Source organism: Coenobita brevimanus, chromosome 99 (assembly GCF_032717465.1).
Source record: "Coenobita brevimanus isolate Jiangsu-jjx chromosome 99, ASM3271746v2, whole genome shotgun sequence".
In the NCBI taxonomy this organism is placed as follows: domain Eukaryota; kingdom Metazoa; phylum Arthropoda; class Malacostraca; order Decapoda; family Coenobitidae; genus Coenobita; species Coenobita brevimanus.
Window position 1 is genome coordinate 21,424,469 of NC_137052.1, and position 13,220 is coordinate 21,437,688.

The window sequence follows — 13,220 nt, forward strand, 5'->3', positions numbered from 1 at the left end:
GATCAATCGATCCTTTTTCAGGATTATGCAAGATACCGAATGTGATCGATAGAGGGGTTGTTGGGAAAAACTGCAGACGCTAGGCTTCGGCCCGATTGTGACATGTGTTGATGCAAACCAATGAGAACTAAGTCCTAAATAGCGAGGGGGGAGGATCTGGGCCCCTACCCATGGTAGGGGGGGGAGAGTCCCCCACCACCCTCTCGATGCCTTCCTTTATGCCAATATCTTTGTTCCCTCTCCCCCTTCCTTGCCTCTGACCACCTCCTGTTCCCTCCCTCACCCTCCCCCACCATCCTCCATCACCCTGCCATGGTTCCCCCCCTTTCCCCCCCCTCCCTGTCTCCCTATGGAGGGTTATATCCCCCAACCCACCCTCCACATCCCAGTACTTCCTCTCTGCCTGTCCTCTTTGTCTTGTGGTGTCTGTCTTCCACCTGTATACCCCTGTACCACCCCTCCAGGCCTCTCCCCTCCACCTCCGCCCATCCCCTGTAGTACGCTGTCTGCTAACAACTCCCTCCCCTGCCTAGAGTATTATACATCATTGTTACAATTCATATGGCATATTTTCATTCAGTACCAGATTATTGTTAGTGTAATTGTATACATTGAGGCACGAAACATAGAATGTATGTTTTTTCATGTTTTTTATGAATTTCCATGTTTTTTGCATGTTTTGTTTGGGGGGAAAAGCATGTTACTGGCACAGTTATGTACCTGCCAAAGGTTTTTTGCATATGCTTATCATTTTGACTTATTTCTTTGTACTCTTTCTTTGTCAAAGTGTATGATAAGTCACTCTCTCTGTGGTGTAGAGTTTCAGTTGAGTCTCGGGCAATCTCAACTGTGAGCAGCACCCAGGTAATTATCTCCTTTGACCCCGTGACCGTTCCACCTCGTGTGTCAAAAGTTATACAACCTGTCCCAGGGTTTTCCTGTAAAGTTTTTCATATTCTGCTTTATTTTTCATTTATTTGTGTGTTTGTCTGTCTGTTACACCATTATCATTATTTTGCATGCTTTAACTTTTTTTCCCCCATGAAATTCTTACAGCTGCTTGATTTGACAGCTCTGAGGGGAGGGAATGGGGGGAAGGGGTGAGGGGAGTGGGTGCTGGAGTGTTTGAGTAACACCAAGAAAAAGATTTGGCATGCTTTGGCTCTTCTTCTTCTTCTTCTTTTTTTTTTTTTTTTTTTTGACAGCTACACAGCGATGAGGGAAGGGGATGGGAGGGAGGGAAGGTGGGGAGGAGAGAAGTGTTGGGGGGGAAGGGTGTTGGGATTGAGTGACGAACACCAACATAATTATTTTGCATGCTATTGTTTGGGGGGGGGGGGAAATGACCTGGAAAATTCTGAAGGGGGGTAGCGGGAGGGGGTAGGGGGGTAGGGGAGGAAGAGAGGGGGGTGATAGGAGTGGGTGAGGAAGGTCATGGGAGGGGAGGAATGAAGGAGGAATGGGGTGGAAGCACATAGAAAACTGGAGTCGCCATACCTGGAAGGCTAACATTTTTCAACTTTGATGGGCTAGACCTCATGAACCAGTTGGTCTAAAGTGTTCTGGCTTGTGGCATAAGGTGTGTAAGTTCAAGCTCTAAACCATGGGCATAATACTTTTTACTTATGTAAGAACTGAAAAATTGGCTTTATGTACAGATTTTCACGCTGGTACGCTCGATCGAATTGCATATCCTAGGGGTTAATGAATATAATAAAATCATAAGAAATAAAAATTCACATGTTTATATGGCTTGACGTTTGACCATTTAAATGCTTTTTATCATTCATTCATCATGAATCATAAATCATCATCTAATCCTGTGTTGCTCCATGAGGAGCGTAAGAGCTCGGGGCTAGGCAAGTTGGTCCTGACATTTGAGATGAGAGTGACCAGCCTCACTCATTCCTGAGTGGCATTACATGGGCAGTGAACCCCAACCACCCCTTGGATATAAACCGACACCGGCTCAATCTGGTTAGAGCGCCTTAATTACCCACTAACCTACCAGGTGCCATAGTAGTAGTAGTAGTTGTTCCCTAGGCAGTCTGGCCGAACAGCCCCGAGTCCCTTAGGAAGGCCATGGCCGAGACCGGGCTTTCCCACAGAGCTCTTAAAGAGTGTATGTTGCGTTGTTGGCATAGGTGATTGTGTGCATTGCAGTCTTCCATAATGTGCTTAATAGTATGGGGTGCTGTGTTGCATCCTGGACAGGCATCAGCCTCTTCTGGGCACCATCCTCTGAGGGCTGGATGATGCCCACATCTCAGCCTGGCCAGGTGGACCCTGTCCTCACAAGGAAGATAGGATTCAGAAGGGTGGATGTCAGGAGGCTTTTCATGCAGCTGTGTGTTGTCTTTAAGTGACTGAATAGAGCGGCGAGTGATTTGGGTGTGGATATGCTTCTGGAAGCTGGTCTGAGGTGGGCGAGGGGGGAGAGATGACAGTATTTGTGTATGGTATCGTGTGCTGGGTGTTGTTTTGATGTCCCTTGGTGTGGGTGGATGTGCTGCCATGTAGTGTTGTGGATGTTGTGGGTTTGTGGAGGCTGCAGCAAGTACCTGGGTGCCTCTCATGTCTAGGTGATCCTTGAGTTTGAGGACATTGGTTTCTTGATGTAGGTGGTCTGTGGGTGTAGTAGCTGTGCAGCCTGTGATTATTTTTAAGGCCTTGTTCTGTATGGTCTATAGAGTGTTGTAGTGTGTTTTAGTGGGGTTAGAAGTCCAGGCAGGGCTTGCATAATTCATCAGTGAACATATGTATTGTTTGTTTACTGTGGTGGTGGTTTCTCTGTTGTGTCCGAATGTTGTATGGGCAAGTGACCTCAAAGCATTGAGTTTTGGTGTTATTTTATTTTTAATGTTTGTGATGTATTGTTTTAAGGATGGGGTGAATTCAGTGTGATTTTCATAGCAGGGACAGTTGTTGCTGTTGCTTAACCCCGTTCTGTCAGGCCGAGCAGACCTGTCAGCCACAGATAAGTAGCTGCTTCTATGATGCTGTCCTGCAGGTACAATACAGTACAAAACATCATCTAGGGAACTGATGCCCTTTCGGTCCCCTGGCCTTAGGTTCCTTCTTCTTTGCATAAAAAAAAAAAAGTTGAACCAAGGTCCTTCCTAAAGTGAGTTGCAGGGAAGTATTAGGAAGTTTGGCCCCCTGGTGGACACAGCAGCAACTGCAGCCAGGGTGCACAGCATCACCACATGTTAGCTCCTTGTCAGCACCTGGCAAAATAATTTTGTTTTGTCATAATTGTTACTGTCCTGACCTTTTTTCTCCACCCAAATACGGGATAGATTTTGTCTCTCTGTTTATACACACTTTAATCTTGGAGGGAAAGATCACAAACTAATTGCATCCACATTTTTGTGTTCTCAGACATCAGGCTGCCCCTCCTCCATCTCAGACCACTCACACTCATACATTTCTCCACCACATCCTTCCACCCATCTTTTACCTCCCTCTTCCCCTCACTTCCTCTGCCATACATGCATTCTTTTTGTCAATTTCTCATTCTTCATTTGCTACACATCTTGAAGTCCAAAGACTCTCCAGCATGTTTTCATAAACACCACAGTGCTCCTGAGTTTTGTACAGTGTTTTAAGTCATTGTTACTATTCTGGCAGGGACAACGTAACACAGGATGATCTGGTGCCAGCCATGTCCATTCTGGTAACAGTGCTCTTCATTCTGGCTGGTGGCTACGTCCTCTCCTATCTTGTGTGAGTCTCATTGAGTCATGCAGAAAATCCTTGTTTTATTTTGTCCTTTAATTTTTTTTTGCTATTATTTTTGTGAACATGGTGATGTATTAGTTAATTTATTATTGCTACTTCCATACATTTTTATTCAGCTTATTATTGCTACTTCCATATATTTTTATTCAGCTTAGGAAAAACCTCTCATTCTGAATGGAATGATGAAGGTTGTAAAATTTTTTCATTGAGAAAAGTCTCTTCTAATCATACTTATAGTATGTGTGAAGGTAGCAAGAACAGATTTTTAAAAATGTGTCATTGGTTTGTAGGGGCGAAATCCACAGTAATTTACAGAAAAATGACCCATTAAACTTCCATCGGCATCTAGCTACCTGTAAAACTAGCTTGCCAGTTTCCTTCAATGTACAATACCAAGTGTATGGAAAAAGATGCATTAGTTTAGAACATATCCTTTACTTGTAATGAGGACTCAGTGCATTCGTGTGTCAACACAAGGATGCTTTGTCGATCTCTCCTTACCAGATTAGTTTTGTACAGTTAGCCCTTGCATAAAGTGTTTCATTTAACCTTGAGAAGCCAAGAATAATAATCTTGATGTTTCTCCACATCTGGAGATGTTTTTGTCCAAAAATCATTCCCCTCAGAACACTTGTACTCTTATATTAAATGTTCTATTGCCAGATGCCATAATCCCACAACGGGTGGCCATTTGACTTTGAGGTATTTGTTTTACGGGGAGGGGCACTAACCCTCCACCAACCCACTTGTTGACATGTAAGGAGCACGTATGATTTCGTTATATGGTTACCACCCAGCGTTGTAAATGGTTTCTTGGCTTACAGGAAACCACTTGGCTTGTCACTCAATGTAAAGCCACTTGTTAAGAAGAGAAAAACAATAAGAAGTGACAGAAAAGATGGGAGAAATAGGAAGAGAGGAGGGCAGGCACAGAAAAAGAATGATAAAGGCTAAGGAAGAAGTAGACAGCACTACATCAAGTGAGTGGATGATGGTCGCCACTATAAAAAAAAAAAAAAAAAAAAAAAAAATTGCAGTACACACACAAAAAAAATGTACCTGCCTTGTATGGGGATTTTCCTGGTTGCCAAGTCAGCAGAAAGTGCTGATAAGTCAAGCAAGGTGCATTAAAGTCATATATAATACTAGGATTGTGTAATAATGTTGAAAAAATCCCACAAACATCCCAGAATATTTTCAAGTTATCAGATTCAGGTGAAACATGGAATATTACTTCAGTATTTTGTATTAGGTAATGATTTCACGTATTTCAACACTACAGTTTGTCCACATTAACTTGGTGGAGATTTTTATACTTGGGCAACATATTTCTTGTGGCTGAATGTCAAAGTGAGACAACATTATGGCAGTACGGTACTTAGTGCTAATTGTTAAACAATTTGATGCAGATGACTGACAAATATTTTCAGAAATATTTTGAAGGTGTTGCTTCAGATTCATATAAGTTGTTCTTTATGGAAGAGTTTTCAGGACCTGTAATTTGTAGTATATTCTGCCACATCTTAGTGGGATATAACCTGCACAAAATGCAAGTTGCCACATACCAGAGTCACAGGATAGACATCAGGAGCTGCTGGCTTATTTGTCATGTTTTGTCTTTTTTTTTGGAGGGGAGATAGTTAACTGCTTGTTGTATTGGAAATCTCGAAGTATTATTGGAAATCTCATGAAATTCTGTTTTGTAGCAGTGTCCCAAATAGGGTACTATTAGACATTAAAGATTTAACCTATACAGTTAAGAATATAATGTATTCACACAATGATTTCCTTTATTCATGGTTAAAAGCTGCTCTCATCTATTTGTTTATTAGTTCATCAGATAATATCATTGCAAACCAAATGACACTGTGGTATAGCTGATGGTCTCTGTGGACTAGGAGCCAAACCAAGTGTCAAAATCAGCTGCTGTATGTACTTGCAGACAGTTGTTAGAAAGGGAGTCTGAGGAATTTAGTAAGCTATTTAACAATATCTGAGTCTCAGCTTGGACTTTGATACTCCTTATATCTGAGTTTCCTGTGTAAGAGCATTGACTGTGTGGCTAGTTACTGTTCCAGATTGCAGCCACATTTCACTCCTGTCATTCTGCCTCTCAGGGTTGATAGTATCCAGCCAGCAGCTACCCTGTTTTAAGTTCATAACAAGTAAGCAACCATTTAGGACACCAGTGATGTATGTTGTATGTTGGTAAAAACATATACCGGTGTGGGGTGAGATATGTCAAGAATGAAAATATTCACCAGGTGATGTGTGTGAATTTTCCTCACAAAATAGAAACAGGTGAATAGGAAAGGATACATCTTTTGTTACATCTCATAAAGATGGAGAGATTGCAATTTTAGGTCAGCTTTAAGTGAACAGAGCACCTTTATAATATAGATATCATACAGTTAATCTTGTGTTATCAATTGCAGAAAGCTTGAGGAGGAGCGTGTGAGCAAGTCACAGACAACATTCGTGGATTCCACTGGCAGAGTGACAACTGTACCTCAACTTCGTGTGCATGAGCTGCGTGGGGAGACCTACAATGGGATGGTGCGCATGCTTAAACCAGGCTGCCGCACTGTTGTCATGCTATGTGACTCTGAGAGCAAATCCAAGCTTATGCCCAAATTCCATAAAGCTTGCTGGCCTTATAGAAAGTAAGAGTTTGCCTTTTTTTTTTTTTTTTTTTTTTTTTTTTTTTTTTAATGTATACTGTATAAAGTATATATATATATACATATATACATATATATATATATATATACATACAGTATATGGAAAAGTTTGGAAGGAATGAGAGAGTGTTTTTGATTGGTGATATGAATGGTAAAGTTGGGAATGTGAAGGTGGATGGAATAGTTGGTGAGTGGGGTGTGCCTGCTGAGATAGATGAGAATGGGAGTGCGTTAGTGGACATTTGTGCTGGGAGGAGGTTGGTGATAGCCAATACCCTCCTCAGGCATAAAATGATCCATAGGTATACATGGCGAGTGATGAGAAGGGTGGGTGGTGAACTGAATGAAAGGAAGGCAATGATTGATTATGTATGTGTGGATGAAAGGATGCGAAGATGTGTAAAGGATGCATGAGTGTATAGAGGTTGGGGGAGTGGACTTTCTGACCACTACTTGGTGGTGGCCAGAATTAGAATGCAAGTAAGATGGAGGAATAGAAGAAGGGAAAGATGAGAGGAAGGAGTAGTTGCAAGGAGAGTGGAAAGGTTACAAGAGGATGAGAAAAAGGCAGAGTATAAGAGAGAAGTGGAGGAACGATTGGGCAAATATGAATTGGAGCAGATGGGAGACGTGGAAGGTGTGTGTAAGATATTTACAGAAGAAATATGTGCAGCATGTGATGTGGTGTGTGGAAGGAAGAGAAGACGGAGGGGGGTGCAAGGAACAGTGTGGTGGACTGAAGAGGTGAAACAGGCTGTGGCACAAAAGAAGAAACCATATAATGAATGGATGAGAAATAGGGACGTGGAAGAAATAGAGAGGCGGAAAAGAGAGTAATATGTGGAAAGAAAGAGAGAGGTGAAAAGATTAGTAAGAGAGAGTAAGAAGAGAGTGAATGAGGAATTTGGAAGGAATTTGAGTGTAAAGTGGAGGGACTGTAAGAAAATGTTCTGGAGAGAGGTGAAAAGAGTAAGACAGGGTGGAAGTGAAGTTAGCAGGGGAGTGAAAGATAAAAATGGTAGATTACTAGTGGAGAAGGGAGAAAAAGTGAGCAGATGGAGAGAACACTTTAAGGAATTGTTGAACATAGAGGATGGAAGTACTGCAAGTATAAGTGGCTGGGGAATGGCTGGGAGAAGGAGGGAGGTGAGAAGACAGGAAGAAATCAGTAGGATAGAAGTGATGCAAGCAATGAAGAAAGTTCAATTGGGGAAAGCCCCAGGAATTGATGGAGTGTGTGGTGAAATGCTGAAGCATGGGGGAGAGATAGTAGTAGAATGGATGTCGAAGATGTGCAGATTGGCCTGGGAGGAAGGTAGAGTCCTGGAGGATTGGAAGTCAGGTATAATTATTCCCTTGTACAAAGGAAAAGGGGAAAAAGCAGTGTGTGGTAATTGTAGGGGCATTTGTCTTCTTAGTACAATAGGAAAAGTGTATGGTAGGATACTTATTGACAGAGTTAGAGAAAGAACAGAGGAATTAGTTGGAAAAGAACAGGGAGGCTTTAGGAATGGAAGAGGTTGTGTAGATCAGATATTCATTCTTAGATCTTTAGTGGAAAAGTTTCTAGAGAAGGGAAAGAAGTTGTATGCATCTTTCATGGATTTGGAGAAAACATATAACAGGGTGGATAGACAAGGATTGTGGAAAGTATTAAGAATATATGGAGTAGATGGGATGTTGTTGAATGCTGTGAAGAATATGTATGATGGTGCCAAGGCTGCAGTGCGTGTGGATGGTGAACTAAGTGAATTTTTCTCTTTGAAGGTTGGGTTGAAACAGGGATGTGTCATGTCTCCATGGTTGTTCGATCTGTACATGGATGGGGTAATAAAAGAGGTACAAGGTAGGGTAGTGGATGTTGGAGTGGCCTGGTGAGGGAGGATAGTGTTTGGAAACTCCCTGTACTGTTGTTTGCAGATGATACTGTGTTGTTGAGTGAAGACGAAGGGGAGCTGCAAAGCTTGGTGGATGAGTTTGGGAGAGTGTGTATGAAACGGAATCAAAAGGTGAATGTAGGGAAGAGTAAAGTGATGGTCTTTGAGAGAGGTGAAGTCAGTGAATGTACAGCGAGGTTGGATGGTGAGGAATTGGAAAATGTGAGTACGTTTAAGTACTTGGGTAGTGTGATGAGTAAGGATGGAGGTTTGGAGGGTGAAGTGCTTGAAAGGGTACAGCAGGGAAGAAAGGTTGCTGGTTCTTTGAAAGCAGTGATAATAAACAGGGAAGTGAGCATGGAAGTGAAAAACTTACTACATGACAGTATTGTGATATCAACTCTAACGAGTGGAAGTGAAGCTTGGACGTTGTTGGAAGGACACAAGTCAAGAGTGAGAGCAGTGGAAATGAGTTATTTAGCCCTTACACCGCGGGCTTGTTTTGCTTTGACTTGCAGCTCCCGCGGGCATATTCGCGCTCCGACAGACTCTCTAAAAATATTTGCCAAAAATCAGTTATTAGTCCTAGAATATTAAAATCATATATGCTTATGGCACATACCTTCAGCTTTCTCCTGGGGTGTTTGTTGAGCCTTCGTCGAGTACCGTAGGACTTGTGGAGACCTCTGAAGTTGGGTAACAAAGTCTCCACTTTACACTTCCCGACAACTCGTAATATGATTACCACAGCCTGATATTATCACTAGAAACACTAATCTATGATTCTCAAGTAGTTTGGAATCCATACTCCCCCAAAAAAACACTGTGAAAGCAATGAAAATTACAAGGGCGTATGACCATCCCACTTCTGATCATTCGCCGCTAGTGTTGTCTAATATTCATAAAAACACTCACAGTTTATATTTCTGTTACTATATAACACTTATATATATCTACAGTCTTTATCCATAAGTTTCCTTCAGTAATAGTAGTTTATTATCACTGTAGAGATTCAATTTCTTTCAGTAAAATATGTAGCATTCACTTTCTCGTCCTGTATACTAGCATTGAGAGTGAATGTCACTTTCACCTTCACTTTCATAACTCTTAGTATTCATACATGCTAGAGTGAAACTTTCACTTTCATTACTCCTAGTATATATACTCGTATTCTTCTAATACTACTCATTTACATTTCTGTTTACGTTCTCTATTTTATTTACATTATTTACATTTCTATTTTATTTACACTGTGTTATGCACTGTCACTTGAAGTAACTTATAAAACTATTTTCCACTGTTCACTTGTATTTACATTCATTGCTTTCTTGCTGTTTACACATTATTTACACTTTATTTACAGTTCCACTTGCACTGTTTTACTCAATAAAAAGATCATAGTCATTCTCTATCAATTGTCAGCCCTTTACCTCCTTCCACACGAGGTTTAGTAGGGGGTAAAGGTCACAGGGCCCTTTGCATGGGGCTAAAAAAAGGGTGGATGTTAGCAGGAGCGAATCAGACATACTTCCACCTTCAAAGACGACAGTGAACTGATAGTAGTGGCCTCCTGCCGCCTGGCTAGGGTGAATGCAATAGTACCAACTTCAGCCCTGTGAGACCTGCTAATATATAGCAATGAAATGATTGGCAGGAAACCAAGACAATACATAATAAATTAGGTAGTTCCAGATGAATGTAAATATCACTTAGGCTTCTCCCATCCCTCCTTATATGTATATTTATTACGAAAATAGATTATACGGCATATTTCAAAGGGAAATAAACAGCGAAAATTAGCGAACGAGTGCACGTGAGGTGTTGTCAGGTGATAATTAGCCAATTCCAGGTGTATGACACTATCACTTACCTTATTTCTTTTTTGTATTTATTATTTGGTATAAGAATAGGGCATAGGGCTTATTTCAATGGATGAAATCAGTGTAAAATTCCAGGGAGGATTTACTTAGCGTAGAATACAGTGTGGTGGCCTGCAATAATTAGGTAGTTCCAGGTGAATGGAAATATCGCTTAGGCTTCTCCCTTCCCTCCTTATATGTATATTTATTACGAAAATAGATTATACGGCATATTTCAAGGGGAAATAAACAGCGGAAATTAGCGAACGAGTGTACGTGAGGTGTTGTCAGGTGATAATTAGCCAATTCTAGGTGTATGGCACTCTCACTTACCTTATTTCTTTCTTGTATATATTATTTGGTATAAGAATAGGGCATAGGGCTTATTTCAATGGATGAAATCAGTGAAAAATTCCAGGGAAGATTTACTTAGCGTAGCACGTCCGTGCAGACGAGAGGATAGGATAATGGAGGGGGGTTAGGGAGGGGAGTCAAGAACGGGGAGAAATGGTTAAATTGTCAACAATGGATGGGAGTCCAGATGAGATTAGGAGTGCTGACTAGTGTTGGACATTGGTGGTACTGATAGATGATACAAGCCACCAATTCAAAGTCCGGGCAAATTCAAAATAACACAGAATCACAAAAGTGTCGCCCCGCGGTATGATCCCTTGCTCCCAAGCGTCACGAAAGCAACGCCCCGTGGTTAAGGGGTTAAGAGGAGCCTGTGGAGTCACATGGAGGACAGGCTGACGAATGAGAATATAAGGGAGCGTTGTGGTGTGGATGTGGTTGTGATAGGAAGCGTTATGAGGAACACACTGAAGTGGTTTGGCCATGTGGAGAGGATGGAGGGTGAAAAACTGACGAAGAGAGTGTATGTGAGTGAGGTGGAGGGGAGAAGAGGGAGGGGGAGGCCGAGGATGAGATGGAAGGATGGGGTGGAGTGGTATATGAGAGAGGGGGGTGTGAGTTGGGAGCAGGGCAGTGAAATGGCGGGGGACAGGGCAACGTGGAGGCGATTTGTTTGTGGCCACCCCAAACGGGATTGAGGTGTCTGGCAATAGATAGATAGATAAACAGTTCATGTATTGTGGCTACCTTTGGACAATGTTATTCAAACTAGGGGAAATTTCTTGTAATCAAGAAGGTATTGATATGCTGTATTTAACCTTGCCTCTTCCAAAAGCCATTCCAAGGATGTGTAAATTGTTTGGTGATAAGATCAGGATAAGGAGGGGGGGACCTATTACCATGTAACCCCTCCCCCCAAAAAAAAAAGAAAAACAAAAAAAAAAAAAGGCTTGCCAGACATAATTTCCAAGTCACATGTTGCAATGCTCCACACACAAAAAAGTTATCATGTCACTTAGTATTGCACACTGCACCAGTTGTTGTACACGTGCACTGTTATTTGGTGATAATGATGTTTCAGTGACTTTTCACCCACAAAATGGAATGAAAGACAGCCATGCCGAATGTAAACACTGTACATCCATCCTGGCTCAGTCAGTTGACTGGGAGAGCCTTTCTAATGTTAGGAGAGGCAACAGCTCCCTGAACTTCCTTCAACCACGCTCTACCCCAGCCCCACCTCCTGCACATAACATGTCCTCAAAATAACAAACTTCTCCATGCACTCAAGAGACTGTCCACTGAGATTGGTTCTTTCATGCATGACAATATACATGCTTTCCGCAACATGCTGCACACACAAAATAAGCATTAATTCACAGCTGTACACCCACCCATCACAAACACTGCACTAGATGGAGCCACTTCCAACACCTCTGTGGCAACCTGCACATGACTGCACTTCCTGTTCTAATAGTACTCCCACCAGCCGTAGATATTGTCACTTTTGTTTTCTCTGCTTTTACTCTCAAGCCTTGTGCCCCATTCCATCTCTTCATTTCCTGAATATTTCCTCTGCCTCCCTTTCATTCTCAGGCATCAACACCAAGTCATCAGCATACAACATCTCTCATGGAAGTCATTTCTGAAGTCACATGAGAAAGCTTCAAGCACCATGACAGTGGGCAATGGAAAAGCTTAGGACTGAGGAGTAGCTGGTTAAAGTGGTTATGGCAGTGTATGAGAGTGCCCAGGTGAGAGTGAACAGAGGTTCGTGTGGTGAATTTTCCATGAATGCTGGTGTGCATCAGGAGTCAGTTTGGGGCCCCTTATTGTTTTTCATAATGCTTGAAGCCGCTTCATATGACTTTAGATCTGGACTCCCATGGGAGGTGTTGTATGCTGATGACTTTGGTTATAGAGAATGAGAGGGTTGTAGAGGAAGGTTTTAGGAAGTAGAGAGATGGAATGGGGTATATAGGTTTGAGAGTAAACACTTTTAAAACAAAAGTAATGATATCTATGGCTGGTGGTGGTTTTGTCAAAGCATCGGGAATGTGGGCCATGTGAGGTTTGCCATAAGGGTGTGGGAAGTGACTCCATCATGTGCAGTGTTTGTGATAAGTGGGTGCAAAAAAAATGGAGTGGTATTAGACGTAGAGTGCGAAATAATGCTGTTTTCTTGTATGTAGGGTGTTGGGAAGAGTAAATGGGAATTGTGTGGTGTGAAGCATCTTGAGTGTGAAAAAGTTTTGTTATTTGGGGGACTTGTTGTGTGCAGGAAGTGGGACTGGAACCAGGTCTGTGGCTAAGATAAGGAATGGTTGGAGGAACTTCAGGGAGCTGTTGTCTGTCTTTACACTAAGAAGGCTCTCCCTCAATTCTGTGAGATTTTTGTACGTGACGTGTTTGGAGGGTAAAGCTGTATGGTAGCGAGACCTAGGCAGTAAAGGAAGGTGATATTTGTAGGCTCACGCGTACAGAAATGACCATGATTAGATGGACGTGTAATATGTCCTTGGATGCGAGGCTGTGGGGGAGCTAGGTTTACAATTGAATAGTTGAGAGGAGGGATGAGACTGGAATTTATTGATGTTGTGATGAGGAGGGGTAGATTGAGATGATCTGGGCATGTGGAGAGGATAGAGGATGACAGTTGGTTGTGGAAGGTGAGAAATGTGAATATCGGGGATAAGGTTGTGACCTCA

The 13,220-nt window shown here is 42.1% G+C and overlaps 1 protein-coding gene across 1 annotated transcript in view; it reads left to right on the forward strand.

Annotated features, from left to right (window-relative positions):
• l(3)80Fg (dnaJ homolog subfamily C member 16 l(3)80Fg) overlaps positions 1-13,220 on the forward strand; it is a 94,518-nt gene that overhangs the window by 51,644 nt on the left and 29,654 nt on the right. The window contains exons 12-13 of the mRNA XM_080283911.1: positions 3,631-3,726; positions 6,177-6,404. Coding sequence (XP_080140037.1) covers positions 3,631-3,726; positions 6,177-6,404 — 324 coding nt within the window. The remainder of the gene's footprint in view (positions 1-3,630; positions 3,727-6,176; positions 6,405-13,220) is intronic.